Here is a 23,088-nt window from a genome sequence, read left to right on the forward strand (position 1 = left end):
TTCCAGGTTCTTTCCAATCGTCTGGCTAGTTGTTTCGTTTTTAGAAGCTTGATGTCGAACCATTTGTTATATTTGTTTGCATTGCTTTTGCTATTGCGTTTGGGGGCAATTTTATCTAGAATGGATGTGCTTGTTATCATCCAGTGATCCCAGAAATCGATTCCTTCTATCTCCGTTTGCAGTTCGTAGTGCGACCAATATTCTTCTGGATTAATATAGCTTCTTGTGTGGTGTACTCTTTTTATCATTGGACGTGTTTTAGTTTTACTATAAGACCAGATTAACTTGAAATAATAAGTAAAATGGTCAGACCAGATATCGTGGCACCAGGAGCCTTGCGGTAGAGAGATGACAGGGTCTGGAATTTCCTTTATGGACATGGCTACCACATCTAAATGATGACCTTTTCATGTGTTTGTGTGGGTAAAGAGAGGTTGTAGTTGAGTAGGGATAGAAAGTGTTTAAAACCTTTCGCGTCTGTGTTGTCCTCTTCATCTAAGTGTATGTTTATATCTCCTGCAATGATATTGTAGGAAGGACCAATTGAATTATGTAGGACAAATTCACAGAAGTCTTCTTTGGCTTTTGGCCAGCTTTTTGGTGGGACATAGAATAATATGCAGGATAGGGATTCTTCTAACTGGCAGTTGCTAATTTTGCAGGCTAAAATTTCATGTTGGTCAGTCACTTTGGAATCTAGTAATTCGAACTCAAAACCTTCTTTAAGAATAATTGCTAATCCTCCTTCTTTTTTTCCTGGGCGATTTAGCGTAAGGATTTTTAAATTGTCTGGTATGAGGTCAATTATTATTGGATCATCTTCCGATAGTAGCCATGTTTCGGTTAGAAAAAGACTTCTTTGATCGGGGGTGGGGGGGAGGGGTGAATGGGGGGGTGTTTTTCTATGTCTGATTGAAGTGGTTTGGATGAGGCGGTTGTTCAGGTAGGTTGGGCCGTCTCCATTTAGGGTTTTGAATAACGTACAGTAGAATTTAAATAGTATTCTTTCTTGTATTGGTAGCCAGTGTGAGTTGATGTATGCTTCTGTAATATGGTCGTGTTTCCTCAATGAGTAGATAAGTCTCAGGGCTGTATTTTGGACTGTTTGTAGTTGTTTGGTCATAGTGGCAGGGCAGGGGAGATAGAGGATGTTGCAGTAATCTAGTAGGCCTAGGATTAGGGATTGTACTATAAGCTGGAATTGTGTTCTTTCAAAGAATTTCCGGACTTGTCTTAGGTTTCTCATAATTGCGAAGGATTTCTGTATTGTTTTATTTATTTATGGGACGAACTTTTTATTAGCATTATCCTATTTTTAATGATTATATTTGGAAGGAATAGATTTGTCAGATGTGCCAGAGAAGGCCGGATCATCCATTGTTTTTGCTAAATTTAGCACATGAAATGCCAATCTGGTATTATTTGAAGAATGTCTGAGCAACAAAACCCATTTGATGCATACCAATCATATAAGGGAGAGCCTTGGCTAATCTTAGAGCCAATAATTTTGCCAGGATTTTCCCATCCACATTAATTAAAGATATAGGCCTGTAGTTTGAAAACAACATGGGAAGAAATTTTTTAAATAAATAAATTTCATTATTACAGTACAACTTTGGATTGCGAGTAACTAGGTATGCGAGTGTTTTGCAAGACGAGCAAAAGGTTTTATAAAATTTTAACTTCATCAACGAGCATTGTCCTGCAATACGAGTACGTATATGCGCGTCACGTCATCACAGCTGAACGCAATTCAAGTACGCACAATATAAGCGCATAGCATCGCTGAGTGAAGTACAAACATCACAACTTCAAGTGTGGGTGGGAGGGCAAGTAAGGTGTGTGCGTCCATGCAAAGGAACAAGGAGGTAGCAGCATAGCCCGTGTGCATGTGTGGGAGACACAGGAAGTTTCTTAGCTTTAAATCTCTGGCCCTGCCTCAGCCCCTGGGCATTCCCAGCTTCTCTCTCTATTTTTTTTTTTTTCTTTCCCTGCTAATTTCTGCCTGTGAATGAGTGTCCTTTGTGTAACCCAGGCTAATTCAAGAAGTCCATATGTAATGTGACACGCCTCACAATTTGTCAGTGCCTCGTTGGCCCTTTGCTATAAGAAGAGGCCGCGCAGCATGACGCGGGTTTCTTAGGTTGTCCCGCTGCTCCCTGTGCGCACCCTCGCCCACTAAATGCCCCCCCCATCCCCAATCCCCCCTCGCAGTCGGCATTCAGCAGCATGTAACGATAACGGCACTGAGCGCACCGCCTCCTCTCGCCCTCCTCGCTGGCTCATTCATGCAGTGCGGCTACCCCCTCTCCGAAGCAGCAGGCAGTACAAACACACACAATCTATCCATAAAGCGGTAAGAGGGGCCAAAAGAGACTATGAGGAAAAAATAGACAAGACACAAAAAATTTTAAGCTGTTCTTTCGATACATTTATGGGAAATGACCTGTGAATGAAACAGTGCGGCTGTTAGATGACCATGGAATAAAGGGAGTACTAAAGGTGAACAAAGCTATTGCTGACAAACTGAATACATTTTTTTGCATCTGTGTTTACTGAAGAGAATGTATCTGATATCGGGCGTCCACATCTTGAGTACTGCGTCCAGTATTGGTCACCGTACCTTAAAAAGGATATGGCATTGCTCGAGAGAGTTCAGAGGAGAGCAACACGACTGATTAAGGGGATGAAAAACCTTTCATATGCTGAGAGATTGGAAAAACTGGGACTCTTTTCCCTAGAAAAGAGAAGATTAAGAGGGGATATGATAGAGACTTACAAGATCATGAAGGGCATAGAGAGAGTAGAGAGGGACAGATTCTTCAAACTTTCAGAAAATAAAAAAACAAGAGGGCATTCGGAAAAGTTGAAAGGAGGCAAATTCAAAACTAATGCTAGGAAGTTCTTCTTTACACAACGTGTGGTGGACACCTGGAATACAATTCCAGAGGAAGTTATAGGGCAGAGTACAGTACTGGGGTTTAAGAAAGGTTTGGACAAATTCCTGCTGGGAAAGGGGATAGAGGGATATAGATAGAAATTTACTGCACAGGTCCTGGACCTGTTGGGCCGCCGCGTGAGCGGACTGCTGGGCGCGATGGACCTCGGGTCTGACCCAGCGGAGGCATTTCTTATGTTCTTATGATATACCAGAAGCCGATAAGCTATACACAGGAAATGAAGATGGGAAACTGACAGGGTCGATGGTCAGTCTAGAACACTGTTCTTCAACCGCCGGTCCGCGGACCGGTGCTAGTCCGCAGAAAATTCCTGCCAGTCCGCGCAGGGCCGGCAAAATCGGATTGGGGCCATCAGCGTCTGGGCTGCAACGGCGATGGGCGGCATCGGCATCGGGCTCCCCCCGTCACGACGCAATTCAAGATCGGCAACGAGCCCCCCCGTTACTCAAGATCAGCAATGGGCCTCCCCCCCTCTCGCGACGGCACTCAAGTTCGGCAACGGGCCTCCTCTTCCCCGGGCATCAACAGCACAACAGATCGGCAACACGGTGCTCAGCCCAAAGCTTCCCCTCTGACGCAGCTTCCTGTTACCGCCCAGGCAGTCTAGTCAGAGGGAAGCTTTGGACTGAGCACCGCATTGCCGATCTGATATGCTGTTGATGTCAGGGGAAGAGAAGGCCCATTGCCGATTTTGAGTGCTGGAGGGGGGGGGAGGTGTACAGATCTCGAGTGTCATCGCAGAGGGAGGGTGGCATTACCCATCTTGTTGCCAAAATCGGAAAGAAAGGTGAGAGGAAAGGACAGAAATAGGCCTGTGGTGGATGGAGAGATTGAGAGAAGGGGGCAGATGAAGGAAGTGGGGAGAAGAGGCAGATGAGGGAAGTGGGGAGAAGGGAGAGCAAATGCTGAATGGAAGTGGAGAAAGACAACACATACTGGATGGAAGGAGGGGATAAAGAAAAAGGACATATGTTGCTTGAGGGAAGAAGATAGTTAGTGAGATAGTAAGAAAGAATTTAATTTAGATGGAGGCAGAAAATAAAGAAGGATGACCAGAGAAGAAAAGGAAAGGAAAGAGAGAGGAGAGAGAGAGATGCCAGAGAATGTGGAAGGAGACAGAGATATCAGATCTGAGCGGAGGAAATGAGAAGAGAGAGATGCTAAAAACCACAGGCGGAGGGAAAGAGAGATGAAAGGAGAAAGATGCCAGACCATGAGGGAACAGAGGGAAGATGATGGAAGCCAGACCAAAGGGGGAGGGGTCTAGAGGAGAGATGGCAAGAGGAGACACAGTTTCTGGAAGGGGCAGATAGTGGATGGAACGGGCAGATGCTGGATTGAAAAGACAGGGCGGACGCTGGAAGGAAAAGAGTGAAAAGAAGATGAAAGCAGAAACCAGAGACAACAAAAGGTAGAAAAAAATCATTTTATTTATATTTTGTCATTAGAATATATCAGATTTGAAATATATATATCCTGCTAGAGACATACCCACCAACGTTGGTCCTGGCTAGGAAGCCATTAAGATAAGTGTTGCTGATCTTCTCTAATATATATAAAAATTACTTGATGGATTAAATGAATTCATCTTAATGCTAGAAATCATACTTAAATTCATTAGTAATATGATAAACCCGACTGGATTGCAGCCCTTGAGGAGGGACTTTGACACCCCTGGTTTAAGGTATAAAATCATATAGAAATTATAACTGAGCATCTGGCTGTTAAGCATAGCATTTTGAAAGAGGCAATGCTCAAATTTGTCTAAAGTAAAACCCTCTCCTCCTGGCAGTGCACTGACATACACCCATGAGCTGGTTGTATTTTTGAAAGCTGGTGATAGAGCTGTGGCTTATCAAAGCCCTAGCAAGATTGAACCCTGTCGATTTTCCTAGGAGCCACTGGAAGCGAAAGAAGAATATTCCAGTTTTTAAACATAGTTTCCTTGAAGAAATGGTGGAATGGAAGCTTGGGAAGGTCCTTAGGAACTTCATCAAAGTCTAAGGCAGGGGTGTCCAACCTGCGGCCCCGTGAAGTATTTTGTGCGGTCTCGGTTGAGGGCGATTCAGTGTTTTCCTCTGCTACCGTCGGGTGTTTACCGTCTTGCCGGCTCCCTCCTCTTACTTGCTGCAGCGTTTGTGCGACCCCAGAAAATTTTTTTTCGGCCAATGCGGCCCAGGGAAGCCAAAAGTTTGGACACCCCTGGTCTAAGGCATCAAGGAGTTCTGCTCTAGGCTCCGAGTCTCTCTGTATTCTCACTAGTAAAGCTTTACCCATCTGCCTAATGAACTTAGTGAAGAAGAAGCTCTCAGGAGGCAATTTGCATCTGGGTGGAGGAGGAGATGGATCATATGAAACTCCATAAGATTCAGGAGTAGATAATTCAGGCTCAGGTTCAGCATCATCATGCATAGAGAGGCCTGAATCAGATTTTCCAACTCCAGGCAACTCCCTGTAGGACTCAGGTGAAGAACCATTGTGCTTATCAGTATGAGGCATTATGACAGCAATGGGAACACTAAGCAGCACTCCTGTGAGCAGACCGGTATTGATATGAAGAGGAAGAGGAAGGGGGGAAGAGGTGTGATGTCATGGAGAATGAGATCCAGTATTGTGGGACCTTGATGCTCTCTGAGATTTCAACTTTTAATGAGGAGAGTGAGAGTTGGTAGTGCTGGGCCTCGATGCACCATGCTCAGGCTGGGCCAGTACCGAGGGAGGCGATGCAAGCACCAGTACCGGCTGCATTTGTGGTAGTACAGCAAGCTCCCGATGAAACAGCTCCTTGATTTGGTCCTGTATGGACTGCCATATTTCTAGGGGGAACAGAAGAGCCTGCCTGCAGAACCAAGGACCCAAAGGCGGCATCCTCTCGAGCTGCCACATCCACTCTGTAGAACTTTGTAAAGCTGTGAAGAGTAGTGAAATTGCCATGTGGCTTTGGAAGCTGGTCTGCACCACCTTGAGTGACTGGTAGTACAAAAAGATGATCAGAAAGCCTGGAGTCATTAGTCCTCTCCAAGTAGACAATCAGGGCCCTATGCACAACCAGCTTGTGCAAAAGTTTGTTCTGTTTGGCAGAACCCATAGGTTGAAGGCGGGAAAATGAAGTTCTTGATTGACATGGAAGGCAGAAACCACCTTCAGAAGAAAGGAAGGAACTGCACGCAGAGAAAACACCCCACTCTGTGAAACGGAGGAACAGCTCCCTGCAAGAAAGGGCCTGCAATTCTGAGATCCTTCTTACCAAGACTATGGCAACCAAACAAACTGTTTAGCAGGGAAGCCTCCAAAAGAGGCTCGTACAGAGCATGGGCTAGGCCCTTCAAGACCACATTGAGGTCCCAAGACGGGAATGGTCTATGCAACAAGGGTCTCAAGCTGCGAGCCCCTTCAAAAACCAAGTGAGAAGCCAGAGACTGAAAGTCAATCCGAGCCCAAAAGCACACGATACCGGCTATCTGCACTTTGAGGGATGAAACCACAAGGCACTTTCAGACCAGTTTGCAGGAAAGAAAGAATCATCAGAACTGGAGCTCTCTCTCATTCAACCTGCTCCTTGGCAAACCATAACTGGAAGATCTTCCAAGTCTTAGCATACACAAATGGAGCCCCAGATGAACAAGCAGTTTCAGGGATCTGCCTCTCTCCAGATGTACCAGATCTGCATACCAAGGCCTTTGGGCCAGTCTGGAGCCACCAGGATCACCAGACCCCAATGGGTCACTATCTTTTGGATGGACCATGGACCACTGTGCATAGAGAAGCAGATTAATATATTTCCATTGAAAATCGCTTTGAAATTATTATGTAACAATTTTTATCAAATTTTAATAAAACCTGAAACATGTGGGTCAGGGCTGAACCAGGGCATCCAGTCCTGCACTTCCCTGCTCAGCTCCGAGACTATAAAAGTGGACTGACTTCACATTCTTGGCTGTGGCCATTAGATCCATATCTGGTGTGCTCCAAGACTGAACTATGAGGGAAAACGTTCTACGGGATCCAGAGTCTGCCAGCTGAGAAAATTGGCATGGACGTTTTCTTCTCCTACAACGTAGGCAATTGAGAGGGCCTGCAAGTGAAGTTCCGCTCACTGGAACAACATCCAAGAGAAGGGAAGCACTTCTGGTACCACCCTGTAAGTCACTGCACTGGTGTCTGAAAACACCCCGATTGCTTTCCCTGCCAAGAAAGACCAACTGTAGCAAGGCCAACTGAATAGCTCTCAGTTCCAGACGACTGATGGACCACTTGCTGTCTGATAGGGACCACTTGCCCTGGAGAGGACGGCTGCAGCAGAGGGCCCCCCAGTCACATTGGTTATAAGGGTCACCCATGAGTTGATTTTGAGAGGTGTGCCCCTCGCCAAGTTCTTCTCTTGGAGCCAACGCAGGTTGCGCTTCGCCTCTGCCATCCAGGAGAGCTTCATCTGCAGGGAGTGCCGTTAAGACCATCTGGATAGAAGGGAGTACTGGAGAGGTCACATAAGAGCCTTTGCCCATGGCACCACTCCAAGGATGTCATCATCGAGTCCAGCACTTGCAAATACTGCCAGGCCATAGTGCTCAGAAGAGCCAAGATTTCTCGGATTTGCTTCTTGAGCTTCTATTTGTGTGGCTCAGGAAAACAGACATGGTCTTGCGCTGGGTCCAAGTGGACACTCAGATAATCCATGCATTGAGTCGGCTGAAGATGACTCTTTCTGAAGTTGACTATCCAGCCTAATCCTGTAAAAGGCTCACAACTTGCTGGACTGCACACTTGCAGTCCTCCAAAGAGGGGGACTCTGATCAGCTAATCACCCAGGTAAGGATACACCTGGACACCCCATCTTGCGAAAGTGGGTGAGGGCTCACCTTGGTAAAAGTGTGATGAGTTGGAGCCAAACCAAAGGGAAGCACCACAAACTGGAAGTGGCAGGGGAGCACATGAAATCTCAGATATCTCCTGTGAGCCAGAAAGATGGGGATGTGAAAATACCAAAGAGGCAAGGAACTCTCCCAGATCCACCACAACTATGACGGAGCAGAACGTTTCCGTATAAAAACTGGGGACCTTTAGAGCCCCATTTACAATCTTCAGATCCAGAAAGGGCCTCCAATCCTCCGTGCCTATGAAGTATAAAGGGCCTGGGATAGGCACGTGAGATCTCTCGGACAGAGAAAAAAATAATGGTTACTGTGGATGGGCAGATTAGATGGGCCATTTGGCCTTTATCTGCCATCATGTTTCTATGTTTCTGAGCCCAAATCTTCTTTGGGAACTGGCTCTATGGTGTGAATGGCCAAGAAACAGTGCACTGTCACTCTGACACTGGCCTCTTTCTCCAGCCATCTGGCAGGAGAGTCAAGGAACCGATCTGGAGGGGACTGAGAAAATTCGATCCTGTGCCCCTCCTCGATGATGTCCAGAAACCAGCAGTTGAAAGAGATCTGTTTCTATTTTTTCCAGAATGTTGGCAGATGCCCTCCAATATGAGGATGAGTGGCTGTCTTCTTGGCATCATTGCTGCTTCTTGGAGGTGGAGCCACTGTGGAAACCCACGGGTTGCTGGCATCTATAACTGTAAAATCCGTTTCTGGATCCTTGAAAGGACCTCTAGAGAAGATTAACTGGAGGAAAATTGGCAAGATCTCCAAGAGGCACGAAAATTGCCTCTTCTGACTTCAGGCAGGGTGATGGTTCCTACTATCTAAGAGGGATTTGGGGTGGCAATCCGCCACACTGGCCATGAGGTCATCTAGCCCGTTGCCAAACAGCATAACATAGTAACATAGTAGATGACAGCAGATAAAGACCCGAATGGTCCATCCAATCTGTCCAACCTAATTCAATTTAAATTTTTTTCTTCTTAGCTATTTCCGGGCAAGAGTCCAAAGCTCTACCTGGTACTGTGCTTGAGTTCCAACGGCTGAAGACTCCGTCAAAGCTCACTCCAACCCATCTACACCCTCTCAGCCATTGAAGCCATCCCCAGCCCATCCTCAACCAAAAGGCCATATACAGACAGATACTGTGTAATGACCTTAGTTCTTAAATATTTACTTTATTTTCTGATTCTAGATCTGTGTTCATCCCACGCTTCTTTGAACTCCTTCACTGTTTTCCTATCCACCACCTCTCTCGGGAGAGAATTTCCTAACATTGCTCATGAATCTATCACCCCTCAACCTCAAGTTATGTCCTCTGGTTTTACCATTTTCCTTTCTCTGGAAAAGATTTTGTTCTACATTAATACCTTTCAAATATTTGAACGTCTGAATCATATCTCCCCTGTTCCTCCTTTCTTCTAGGGCAGGGGTGTCCAACCTTTTGGCTTCCCTGGGCCGCATTGTCGGAAAAAAAATTTTCTGGGGCTGCGCAAACGCGGCAGCAAGACAAAGAAGGGAGCCGGCAAGACGGTAAACACCCAGGGGCAGCAGAGGAAAACACTGCATCGCCCTCGACCGGGGCCACACAAAATACTTCACGGGGCCGCAGGTTGGACACCCCTGTTCTAGGGTATATGTATTCATGGCTACCAGTCTCTCCTCATACGTCATCTGGCACAAACCTCCTATCATTTTCGTCGTCCTTCTCTGGACCACTTCAAGTCTTCTTACGTCCTTCACCAGATACGGTCTCCAAAACTGAACACAATACTCCAAGTGGGGCCTCACCAATGACCTATACAGGGGCATCAATACCTTCTTCCTTCTACTGGCTACACCTCTCTTTATACTGCCCAGCATCATTCTGGCAGCAGCCACCGCTTTATCACACTGTTTTTACGCCTTTAGATCTTCGGATACTATCACCCCAGCACCGAACCCTGAGGGACTCCACTACTCACCTTTCCTTCCTCTGAGTGATTTCCACTAACCACCACCCTCTGGCGTCTGTCCGACAGCCAGTTTCTAATCCAGTTCACCACTTTGGGTCCTAACTTCAGCCCTTCAAGTTTGTTGAAGAGCCTCCTATGAGGAACCATATCAAAGGCTTTGCTGAAATCTAAGTAAATTACATCTAGCATATGTCCTCGATCCAGTTCGCTGGTCACCCAATCAAAAAATTCAATCAGGTTTGTTTGGCATGATTTACCTTTAGTAAAGCCATGATGCCTCGGATTCTGTAATCCATTAGATTCTAGGAAGTTCACTATCCTTTCTTTCAGCAACACTTCCATTATTTTTCCAACAACCGAAGTGAGGCTTACCGGCCTGTAGTTTCCCATTTCATCTCTATGCCCACTTTTGTGAATAGGATCCACATCCGCTCTCCTCCAATCCTCAGGAATCGCTCCCATCTCCAGAGATTTGTTGAATAACTCTTTAATAGGACCCGCCAGAACCTCTCTGAGCTCCCTCAGTATCCTGGGATGGATCCCGTCTGGTCCCATCACTTTGTCCACCTTCAGTTTTTCAAGTTGTTCATAAACACTTTCCTTCGTGAACAGCACAGAATCTACTCCATTTTCTTTTGTTGCTTTGCCAGACAAACAGAGGGAAGGTCATCTGAGGACACAGAGATGAAGGATGAGTTTCTCGCCTAAATTAGACCTGAAACCGCCAAAATCGGAGCACCTGCAGCCTGCCATGTCTGAAAAGCCTGGGACTTTCCTGACGCAGAGGAACCGACCGACACGAAAAGGGAATCCTCAGCCGCTCCAGCGGTAAGGGAATCCTTTGTATGCTGACCGTCGGTGGCTGGGGAGCCCTCCGTGTGGGCGTCGGGGGAAGCCCAGGCTTCCCCACGATCCAAAGCTGACTCACGAGGTACATGCGGCGGTGTGCCCTGGTTGCTGGCATCCGCTGCCAACGAGGCTCCCCCACTGCTCCAGCCTGCACAACTCTTGCACAGGCCGGCCGCAAGTATCTCGCGTCTGGAGCACAATGAGCATTTTATTTATTTAGATTTTTAGCCCGTCCTCCCCGAAGCTCAGAACGGGTTACATCAGGACATTCACAATGCAGACATTATACAAAAGTCGGGACATGACAGGTCTTAGGGAAGAGGGTACGATGGGGAAAATTGTTGAAATTTCACAGAGACTAAAGTTAGAGGTTGGTCATTAAATATAGGGGTACAAAGGCAGGTTACAGAAAAGGGGGGTAGAGTCTGTTTGGATGAAAAGAATGGTCTTTGCTACTTTTCGCAGATCAGTTGAAAGTATTGTCTTCACTGCTCTTTGAAGAGTATGGTCTTCACTGCTCTCTAGAATGTTATCAGTTAGTTCTGGGATCTTATCTAATTAGGCAACTGGTTCCAGAGCTGGGGGATTAAATGACTGTATAAGTGTTTCCGGGCCATTTTTTTCTCTTTAAAAGTGCTCATTGTGCTTAAAACCGTCTAGCTGCAAAAAGTGCTGGTTAGATGAGAAAATACAGTAAAAAAGGCAGTTTTAAAGGGAAATGAGCCCTTTAGATTGGTACAGCCTCAGGATTTTTTTTTTCACTCAGAACAGACTCCATGGCTCTCAAAGCTGGAAGGCTGACCAACCAGGGGGACCAGGCTGCCAGCTGAAGCACCTCTACAAAAATTTGGGGAGGTGAAGCAAAGTGGGGGGAGGGACCCAGCACAAGGCCCGCCTGGTTTAACATTCCCGAGGTTGGACAGATCCCCAAACAGGACCCATCCAAGCTCTGTCCGGCACAAAAGGGGAAACAGGGAGTCCAAAATAAATTCCAACAGTACTAAGAGGGGAGCCAAATTAGCCTTACCACCTGCTGCTGGAGACTAAGATAGACTGGATTGCTAGGGGGAGTCTATCTTATTATACAAATTTGTTCTCAATCTCCACCTGCTGGTAGCAGTGAGGTATATAACCCATTTGTAAGGACTATACCAGTCTACCAGGAGTTACAGAATTATGCTATTAGCAATCCTCCTTTCTTTGAAGAAGAAACCTTCATTGACCACTTCCCTTTACTATCCATCACTCAGTCTAATCCAGTGTATCACTTTAAGATTTGCCCACAGTTGTCCATATACATAAAATAGACAGGTCAGAGGCTTTACTTGTCAATAACACAGCCTCACAAAATAAATTCACCCATTTGACATCTTAAAATATTGCAAATATTGTCAGTGACAAGAATTTATTTGGCATATGGACAGGATAAAATAAGCAATATTTGTAATCTCTTGATTAAAATGAGCTAGGATCAAGGAATTCATGGACTATTGGCATAAAGACAACATACCAATATCTGGAATAACTTCATCTTCATCAGAATTGCTGTCTTCCTCGGAATCTTCCTCCTCTCCTTTGTCTGAGGATTTTTCAGTCTCAGTCACAGTACTGTCCTCATATGTATAGCCAATGGAGGCCTTTTTTTCTGCCAATCTGTCAAAACATAGAGAGCTGGAGTTTATAACAGAATATACTGAAGTTTTCTTTCCGAGAAGCAGATGCATTCAATAAAAATTATACAAAATAGGAGGAAGAATACCAATATGATCAAAGAGTTGTAAACTTCAAGGATCTAGCACTTAAGCAGCATCCCATCATTTTGTTTCCCTTTCTCTGGAAAAACTCTGGAGGGGACAGACATTAACCTCAGAATGACTGGAGAAAATCTCTAAATAGTAGAATCGTCAGCACTGAGGCCCATTCAAATCATGCTTCCAATAGAATGGGAGATGACAAAAGATTTTAGTTTCATGACAAAAGTTTTCAGTTTCTCCAAGAGCAACCAGAAATTTACTACCCAGAATCCAAGCCAAGAACAGTCAGACCAGAGGTCCATCCTGCCCAGCGGTTCGCTCCCGCGGCGGCCCATCAGGCCTAATTGCCTGATCAGTGTCCCTGAGTAATTTTGTAACTGCCTCTAATCCTCTCCCTATAACCTACCTCTACTCCTATCTGTACCCCTCAATCCCTTTGTCTTCCAGGTACCTATCCAAACCTTCTTTGAAGCCCTGTAGCGTGCTCCTGCTTATCACATCCTCCGGTAGCCCGTTCCATGTATCCACCACCCTCTGTGTGAAAAAGAACTTCCTGGCGTTTGTTCTAAACCTTCCCCCTTTCAATTTCTGTGAGTGTCCCCTTGTACTTGTGGTTCCCCATAATTTGAAAAATCTGTCCCTGTCTACTCTTTCTATGCCCTTCATGATCTTGAAGGTTTCTATAGAAAGAGTAGACAGGGACAGATTTTTCAAATTATGGGGACCATCACAGACTACTGACATGTGGCCCCTGTCTTGGACTCTAAATCCTCCAAAACTGAAGTATCATTTTAAAGATGTAAAAGCATAGACTCTGACACCCAGTCATCCTAGTGCTTCTTCAACTGGAAGTCAGATTCCTGAAGAGGAACAGTCAGGTGAGGAAACCACGTGCAGCAAGGGACGTGACCCCAGACAGCACAGAAGGGCTCCGATATCTCATTTAGCCCTTGAACATAAGCCTGACAAAATCAGGGGTAAATCCCTGAAAAGGATGCCCTAGGTATACCTGCAGGGACCTTCCTTGAGGGCTTGGAGATGTTTGCGCTTTGATGAAGATGCTGAGTCGCTGTCTGAGGGCTCCAGGGGGGATTTTTTCTCCCCCAAAAAAGAGTCACCTGCAACTCCATCGCCCTATAGGGACCAGAGGAGGCAAAGTTCAAAGCTCCCCGCCCTCCTCCCTTTTTCCCACAGAACATGGAACAAGGATGCTCTTCAGCCAGCCAGCTAGCACATATCTGGCAGGAATCAGGGGTAAAACAACCTGAGGAGTCAATCTCTAATGATTTTAATCAAAATTGAGGTGTTTGAGGTAGAAGAGGCTTTTAAAATCAGATTGAAAAGTGCAAAGACAGCTGCCATAGCAGAATTTAGCGCTAAAATACGGCCTGGGAGAGCTAAATAAAAGTATAAAACATTCTTGAAAGGGTTTTTTGAGGTAGGGGACCCAAATCCAAGCCACAGAACCCCCCCCCAATAGACTACAATAGGCAGTACTCACAGTTATGCTAGTGCTGTACCTGCTTCAGCTGAAAAAGCAGCTGGAAGATGGTGAAGACCACTACCTCAGACAAGCTTGTAAAAATAATTCCAGGTGCTTGTTTCTTTGGGCAGCCAGTTAGACTGTGTTAAAACCCGAGATCCTAGACGCCCATAGCTCCTCCCACCTCTTTGGGGGAAGGGGGGAAGTTGGTAGGGGGGGGGCAACACAGCTGGCAACTGATAAAGTCCTTTCCTGTGCTCAAGCTCTGGTTTCCTCTATTAAGGCATGGTTTCCATTGGTGGTGGAGATCTATCAATGGAGGTACTGTGCTCTTGCTCATGGAAAAGGGACTACATTGGTGATAGTTTGGTCTCTATGGGGTTTTATTTGCTCCTCTCTTCCATACTCACTTCTTTTTTTCCTCTTCAGTGGGTTTCTGTAATCCCCCATACAGTTCATCAATGTATATTTGGTACAGGCACTGATCTTCAGAGACTAGAAAAACAAGCAATGATATGTTTTCTAAAAGGAAAGCAGAGCAGATGAATTAACACTGAAAATGATTGAAAGAGAGGCGTATTTGGCACTCAAAAGAATACAGTGAGAAATAGAAGCACTTCTGCTTTTTATGTTCTTATGCACTTATATTCACATGAGCAGAGAATGCCAAGAGGAGAAGAAAAACAGATTAGATTCTTACCTTGATAATATCTTTTCCAATAAAAAGGAATGGTATGCTGAACCATAGAGTTTTCTGTGCTTGTGAGCATATTGCTGAAGATGTCAATCACAGCTTTTCAACTCATCCTCCTTCTCCAGTCTCTGCTGCCCCCTTCAGTTTGTACCAAAGTCGGCAACAGCCCTACAGAAGGCGAAGGAGGGGTACGGGGAATTCCCAAAACCAGATGTCTGATCTTCTCAGTAGAATTTATATTAATCACTGAACAGTAATGTAGTTAAAACATTAACAAGCCTCTGAAAGGAACAATGAATGTAAGAAAATACAAGTTAAATAAACATAAACAGCCCAAAAATTTATGGAGTTCAACCATCCCTCCCTTGTTATCATTTATACAGACTCTTCAAAAACCAATAGTCTGACTGACAGTAAATCCGAGCTATGAAGCTATGAGTCAAAAAGCAGGCGCATCAGATACATTGCTGAGAAGGGGGTTCAGCATACATAAGAACATAAGCAGTGCCTCTTCTGGGTCAGACCAGAGGTCTATCATGCCTAGCAGTCCGCTCACGCAGCGGCCCATCTGGTCTAGACCTGTACATAACCCTCTATCTATACCCTTCTATCCCCTTTTCCTTCAGAAAGTTGTCCAATCCCTTCTTGAACTCCAATACCGTACCCTGTCCTATCATACCCTCTGGAAACATAGAAACATAGAAGATGACGGCAGAAAAGGGCTATAGCCCATCAAGTCTGCCCACTCTACTGACCCACCCCCTGTCTATGCCCTAGTGACCCAATTTCCTTAACTCGACCCTCGTAGGGATCCCACATAGGTATCCCATTTATTCTTAAAGTCTGGCACGCTGTTTGCCTCGATCACCTGCACTGGAAGCTTGTTCCAATGATCAACCACTCTCTCTGTGAAGAAATACTTTCTGGTGTCGCCATGAAATTTTCCTCCCCTGAGTTTGAGCGGGTGCACTCTTGTGGCCGAAGGTCCTTTGAGAAGGAAAATATTATCTTCCACCTCAACACGTCCCATGATGTACTTAAATGTTTCAATCATGTCTCCCCTCTCCCTACATTCTTCGAGAGTGTAGAGCTGCAATTTTTTCAGTCTCTCTTCGTACGAGAGACCCCTGAGCCCCAAGATCATCCTGGGGGCCGTCCGCTGAACCGATTCAATTCTGCGCACATCTTTACAGTAATGTGGCCTCCAGAATTGCAAACAGTATTCCAGATGAGGTCTCACCATGGCTCTGTACAACGGCATTATGACTTCAGGCTTTCGGCTGACGAAACTTCTATTGATACAACCCATTATCTGCCTTGCCTTGGATGAAGCCTTCTCCACTTGATTGGCATTTTTCATGTCTGCACTAATGATTACTCCTAGATCTCGTTCTGCTGAAGTCCTAGTTAAAGTTTCTCCATTCAAGAAGTAAGTCCTGCATGGATTTCCGCTTCCGAGGTGCATGACCTTACATTTCTTAGCATTGAAGCCTAGCTGCCAGGTTGAGGACCAACTTTCCAATGTAAGCAGGTCCTGTGCCATATAATTCTGTAAATTGCATTCACTTACTACATTGCATAGTTTGGCGTCATCGGCGAATAATGTTATTTTACCTTGAAGCCCCTGAGTCAGATCCCCTATGAATATGTTGAAAAGGAGTAGACCCAGGACCGAGCCCTGTGGTACTCCACTGGTCACCTCCGACGTTTTAGAGAGGGTACCATTAACCACCACCCTCTGAAGTCTGCTGCTCAGCCAATCATTGACCCATGCAGTTAGTGTCTCTCCTAACCCCATTGATTTCATCTTGCTTAGTAGCCTGCGGTGTGGGACGCTGTCAAAAGCTTTACTGAAGTCAGGTACACGACGTCTAAAGACTCTCCCAAGTCCAACTTTCTTGTTACCCAGTCAAAAAAGCTGATGAGATTGGATTGGCAGGACCTACCCTTGGTGAATCCATGTTGACTGGGATCCCGAAGATTCCCTTCATTCAAGATCGTGTCCAATTTACGTTTAATTAGTGTTTCCATGAGTTTGCACACTATCGATGTGAGACTCACCGGTCTATAATTCGCAGCCTCTGCCCTGCAACCCTTTTTATGCAGAGGAACGACGTTAGCTATTTTCCAGTCCAGGGGAACTTTCCCCTTACTTAGGGAGAGATTGAATAGCATAGTCAACGGTTCTGCCAGGACATCGCTCAATTCTCTGAGCACTCTTGGGTGCAAATTGTCTGGTCCCATGGCTTTGTTCACCTTGAGTCCTGCTAGTTCGCTGTAAACTTCACCTGGTGTGAACTCAAAATTCTGAAACGGGTCTTCTGCGCTTTGTTTTGCCTTCAACTGTGGACCGTGTCCCGGTGCCTCACAGGTGAAGACTGAGCAAAACCGGTAAAGAGAACGGTTGAAAAACACAGCTCAAAAGCCGTATTAATTAGAGCTTGTGGCAGCTGCCTGGAAAATCAGGAAGCAGAGCCATGAGGTCTGAACTCCAGAAAAAACACAGTCATCCAGTGGTCTTGACAATTAAGAGAAAGACCAGTAATTGAGACCCTTCAAGGAGAATTAGCAGGAGAAAACAGGAAGGACTGCCTAAGATCCCATACAGACTCTCAAAAGAAAATAGAGTCTGAGAACAGGGTGAAAAGATTAAGTGAATAAAGCCTTCACATGAAGAAAACTTAGAGAGCCTAGGCTTGTAGGAGTACATGAAGACTGATAAGACAGCCGCCGTGAAAGTGAAAACTGCTACACAGATGCGGCCAGAGAAACTCACCGGGTCCATAATGTAGAGGAAACATGTTCCAACACAGCCCCAGGAACACCTCCCCAAATCAGACATATTCAATAATCTGTCTTGTTGAGTAATGATAAAAACAGACACTCAGATGCAAAGCAGATCCGTAAATAACAGATCTGCAAAAATGGGTACTGAAATGGAAAAGTGACTACATGGAATGTGTACACAATGTATGCCAAGGAAAACCATTCAGGCAGTAGAGGAATCTAGTAAGCCTATTTGGCTAACTGGTCCCTAGCCTTGTCCACTCTGCCCAGAAAGACAGAGGCCTACACACTAGCCTTGAGGAGGAACTCCACCAGGAGGGAAACAAAGACACATGTTAAGTGCTTCATAGGGCGTGTCCAAAAAGTCCCCAAAGAGATCAAGGAAGGGAAGGGAAGGGATGGCGTCATGCCCCAGCAAAGAGAAAAGGACACCGGTACCGTTGGTCCATGACCAGTACCAATGGTGTCGTTCCAGAGTAGAAAGAAAAAAACACCAGCACTCGGGGCCAATGATCGGTACCATTGGTGTCGTTCCAGAGCAGAAAGAAAAAAACACCGTACTCTTGGTCCATGACCGGTACCATAGGTGTGGCTCCGGAATAGAAGAAAAGGAAAGAACACCGATACCCTTGTCTCATGATCGGTACCATCGGTGTAGCTCCATGCTTCCAAGATGAACATGCCTATATCAAGGCAGTCATCGATATCGAAGCGGAGCCAGAGATAGGGCTGAAAAAAGGTCGGCAGGACTTGACTCACTGCTACAATGACCAAGGTCAGCAGGATTAGACTCACTGCTACAATGACCTGAAGCCTAAAGGAGAAAACCAACTTACCAAAAGAAGCATCACAGGCGGTGCGGACTGGAGAAGCAGTACCAGAAGTATGCTGGGTACCAGATCACTGGCATCGACTGGTACCAGATTCCTAGCGGCGTCGACGGGAAACTGCTTCTGGAGAATACATATGAAAATGCGCTGAAGAGAAAAAAAGCAAGGGAAGAAAAAAACAGCAAGGCCGAGGTCCCGACAGTGCCAAAAATAATAGAAGGATGTAGGTGAAGACAAGTTCCACAGTAGAACAACCGCGTGGAGGAAAAATGGGCAGGAAAAACCAGCCCGGGACAAGAGCCATGCAGAGGGGAGAAAACAAAATAGCGATCCATAAGGCCCCACTAGGCCAAACCGACAACAGTAAAGGAAAAAAAAAAAGTTTCAAGTTTCATGAGGTTTTGATTAATCGTTTAATCTTAATTCTAAGCGATGTATACAATAGTAAAATTACAAAATTTGGGGAACAATACGATGCATAACAAGAACTAAGTCCTACAGGACTATTGACAGACTTGACAAAACTAAAAACACAAGGAAAGGAAAGGTAAAAGAACTATAAGTTATTTGAAAGTAAACAAGACATTCAAGTATAAAAGTTTTTGGGTTTTTTTTTAGTAAGAACCTTTCAAAGAAAGAAAAGAAGAAACTGGCAAAAAGTAAGTAAACCGCGAGAGAGGGAAGGCAGCGAAATGAAAAATTTTCAACAGCCGTTGAATCGCGACTTCTTAGCTCCGTGGAAACTAAGAAACTGAGGAACCAGACGCCTACGTCGGGCGGGAAGGCACTCGCGCATGCCCGGTGCGGGCGTCAGGAACTTTTTTCAAGTTCTTGAAGTGTCCGTACTGAGGCTCCTTCGGTGACGTCACCTATCAGTGAGAATATGCTGCCTGCTTGTCCTGGGATAAACATACTTAGCTACCTTTGCTTAAGCATGGTCAAGAAAATAAAACATGCAACGAGTGCTGTATGTAGTGATCCCAGTAAAGAAATAGGGGCTCAGTAGTAATGCTGAGGATCTCTAGATCCTACACCTTGCATCAAATATGAGAATGCTTCAGAGGCAACATTTTCACAGTTCCTAAAGCACGAGTTATGGTCATTAAGGGTGGTCTTATCACTAGGTTAAGATCAAATCAGATTTTATTTGTAGTCCACTTTTCCTTGATGCACAAAAGTCAAATACCATCAAGTCAAGTTATTAATAAAAAGCAAGCAAGTCAAAACAATAAAAACACAGCTAAGGCACACCAAGCAAACATGACAAAAACATACAAATAATCCTTTATGCATGGCTCCTGTCTCAAGACTATTGTTGCAATGGCCTGACTAGGAACTGAGAAATGGCAAAGAAACATTTTCAGGGTAGGGGTTGAATGATGGTCTATAAAGCCAGAATCCTAGTAGAGATTCCTACTACACTAGAACTAAAAATAACTACTGGGCCTAAAAAACAAAAGGGGGGCAGGAGGAAGTATAACCCTAATTCCACTAGATCCTCCCCAAAACTGAAACTATCATTCCCCTCTGCAAAAGGTATATCCCGCGTAGGAAAACTAGGAACATCCCTCCCCTTTAGAACCACAGAACTCTGGAACAACCTCACATCCCCGCTCAGAATTTCAAGCTCCCTCCAATCCTTCCCAAACACTTGAAAACTTGGCTCTTTTCAAAAATCTAACACTTCCCGCTTTTTGGTTCCCTGTCCCTCTTTATCTTCCTAGCTCCTTTCCTATAACCCTTCATTGTAGCTCCTTTTCAACCTAACCTTGTAAACCGTGCCGAGCTCTACGCTTGTGGAGATGGCGCGGTATACAAACCTAAGGTTTAGTTTAGTTTATATGAGCAGAGCTGTGTAAAAAGTGAGGGACATTACATATTCCAAGGAAAAGTTTCAGATAATAAAAAGTCTGATCTATAGCAAGAATGAAATTAACTTATCTACTATTGGATTAACCATCCTGAACCTTATGGCTTATCGATCAGATGTTACAAAGCTGACCATCAAGCAAACCCTGGCTTCTGACAAGTCAAAGTATAAGGTTTAGAACTAAGAAAGCAACTTACTGCCAGCGAAGTCATTCTGCACCAGGCCCCGGTACCTCTCGTAATTACACTTCCTCTCATCCAATTCCTGTTCTAGAGAGCTGAAGAAAATAAGAACCAAAGTATAACTGAAAAGTTTTAAAATGATAAATACTGATAAAACACTCAAATGCACCACTTCAGTTAGTCATTTCACAGTTCCCTGTGTCTTAGGCTTGATTTTATTTTCATGTCACTTCCTCACTAACAACAAATCAGCTGCACAAAAAACAATGTTGGTCACCTTAAACAGGTGTTTTGCATAGACAGGGTTAACAAGGCATACAAATGGATGATGTCATCTGATGGTACTAAGGGGGAACTGCTCTTTCAGAGCTCAAACTTAAGTGAAAAATTCTGAGCATGCATGGCTCTTCCCAAATACTCTTCTTATATACAATGTTCTCATTCCTGAGCATAGGAGCCAACTTTTCAAAACAACTGGGAATGCTACACAGTACACACAACACAAAAGAATGATCCCTTCTCATAGTAATGGAGTTTGTTCAAAAGAGAGGGTGCTTAAGTACCAATCACGCTACTCAGTTGATTTCAAAGCCCAATGCAAACAACTCTGGGGCAAATGAGAGAGAGTAAGTGACAGAAAACAGCTGTTGTAGGTGAGCAATGGGAGACAGACAATTGGTAGAACAAACTGAAAGCTTCAAAACATCTAAAAAACATTTTTGCTCAAATGTTGGTTGTAAAACCTAGTCTTTTTAAAAAGTGAATGTAATAACATGTTTGTTATTTTGAGGGCTCATATCTAGACAGAATATGAAGAAATTGACCCAGGGAAGAAATTTTTGCATTGTGAGTTTGGAACAACTATAAAAGAGTTTTGAACAATCTACCTAGATCAAATAATTTAGATGAGGCATGGCATCGCCATTTCATTCCTTAGTTTGTTGTGATCACCTAACTATTTGGTGTCTGATTGCTGTTCTCAAAAGCGAACAGGTGCTTTTTAAATGCAAAATTGAACTTTTGTTAGCTGGCCAGCAGGAATAAAGGAAAAAGAAATATGTAGACCTTGATAAGCGCATCAAACTTTAACCGACCAAGACACGGCGCACCTGTGACACGGGGCACCTGAGACTTTCTGTCAACCATTACTTGTTCTCTCATCTACTCCAGCCATGCTGGTACCATTCTTAGATTCTACGTGTTCTTAGATTCAATATTACCATACCCTCACAAAATGTAGCAAACAAATAACCCTAATCACAAAAATGATGGGGATGAGAAATGATATATTTTCTTTTTCATAAATTGTTTCTTTTTATCAATTTTCAAAGCAAATGATTCTCTCCTCAAATTCTTCTTCAATCTTCTCAGAGTTGTTCAATTACTTTAACAATAGCCTTATATGCACCACTCATGCAAAGTTAACCAGAAACACACATGATGATATACATGAATGCTGAGATTCCCCAGGGGATAAAGAAACCTCCAGTGCTTGCAGCAGTTAGACCTTTAGAACAAGTCTTAGTCAGAACCGCCTAATGCAAGCTATCACTGGTTTCAAAAATCTCCCTGTAAGCTATCAGTACTATTATTGAACTTCCTTTGTACATATATTTAAAGTACTTAGCTTATATTAACTTCCCACTCAAGGACAAGGGAGAAACCCCAAAGGTCAAGTCGTCCCTAGAATGTTTGGCCTGCAAAAAGGAGGTCATTCCTAAGGCTGGCGAGGAGCCCTCCAGGTGTGGTAAGGGGGGTAAGGAAGGAATCAGTAGTCCTTTCACACTCCAGGTACGGGTAGAGGGGGAACTTTTACAGGCAATAGTGAACTCCGGGGTGGAACAGTCCGTGATGGCCCTTGAAACATGGGTGGACATTGTAAAGCAGGTTGGACAGGATTGTGTGAGACCCCGAGGACAAGTAGGCATAAAATGTATTCATGGGACCACGACCTTCTTTCCCCTTAGATTGATGCAGGTAGGAACCCTGACTCAAAGTGCAAAGCTGAAGGTGGCTTTGGCTCCGAGACCACCATACACCTTCATCCTGGGGAGAGACTGGGTAGGCCATGAAAAGGTCCAGGGGGACAGGTTAGCCCTGGCAGGGAGGAAGGTTACTGAAAAGAGGAAGAATAAGGGAGACACAAAGGCTGCAAACCCCCTGTTTAAGCCATGGATCCCAGAGGAAGTGTTGCATAAGTTTCCTGAGTTTGCAAAGGAACAGAAGGCTGACCCTTTGCTTAAGAATGCCTGGGAGCAAGCTCAGGAGGAGGCAGATGCCCTGCCCCGTTTTCAGGTAGTTAGGGGCCTGTTGTACTGGGAGAATAATCAAAACAAAAGGGGTTCTGTGTGGAAGCAGCTCTTAGTTCCCCAGGTCTTTCGGGAGACCATCCTTTAGCCCACGAGCATCCCCTAGCAGGACATAGGGGGCGGGATAATACCATACAACAGGTAGTGCAGCGGTTCTTCTGGCCAGTTTATGAGGAAGTGAAATAGTTTTCTGAGGCTTATAAGATCTGCCAAAAGCTAAAGGGAACTGAGCCTCTGAAAGCACCTCTAATTCCACTTCTATGCGTTGACCAACCCCTTATGTACTTGGGGATAGATATTGTGGGGCCCCTGGATAAGAGTAAGCGGGGTTATGAATACTTTCTAGTGGTAGTGGATTATGCTTCCCGCTATCCTTGGGCATTCCCGTTAAGAAAAATTTCTATGCCAGTGATTACTACAGAGTTGACTAGGCTATTCAGCCAGGTGGGGTTCCCTCAAGAAGTAATGATGGACCGGGGGTCCAACTTTCAGTCAGGCCTGTTTAAAACCTTTCTTGAATCCTTTGGAATAAAACACCTTACCA

The 23,088-nt window shown here is 44.9% G+C and overlaps 1 protein-coding gene across 6 annotated transcripts in view; it reads right to left on the reverse strand.

The window, feature by feature from the left end:
• CLASRP (CLK4 associating serine/arginine rich protein) overlaps window positions 1-23,088 on the reverse strand; it is a 211,791-nt gene that overhangs the window by 154,066 nt on the left and 34,637 nt on the right. For all 6 annotated transcript variants that reach the window (XR_004540410.1, XM_033955808.1, XM_033955811.1 and 3 more), the window contains exons 5-7: window positions 20,251-20,330; window positions 14,283-14,367; window positions 12,146-12,288 (exon numbers count right to left, since the gene is read on the reverse strand). Coding sequence is in view for 5 of the 6 variants with exons in the window: in XM_033955808.1 (XP_033811699.1) it covers window positions 12,146-12,288; window positions 14,283-14,367; window positions 20,251-20,330 (308 nt within the window). In the remaining variant the exon portion in view is untranslated. The remainder of the gene's footprint in view (window positions 1-12,145; window positions 12,289-14,282; window positions 14,368-20,250; window positions 20,331-23,088) is intronic.

Source organism: Geotrypetes seraphini, chromosome 8 (genome assembly GCF_902459505.1).
Source record: "Geotrypetes seraphini chromosome 8, aGeoSer1.1, whole genome shotgun sequence".
Lineage (NCBI taxonomy): Eukaryota > Metazoa > Chordata > Amphibia > Gymnophiona > Dermophiidae > Geotrypetes > Geotrypetes seraphini.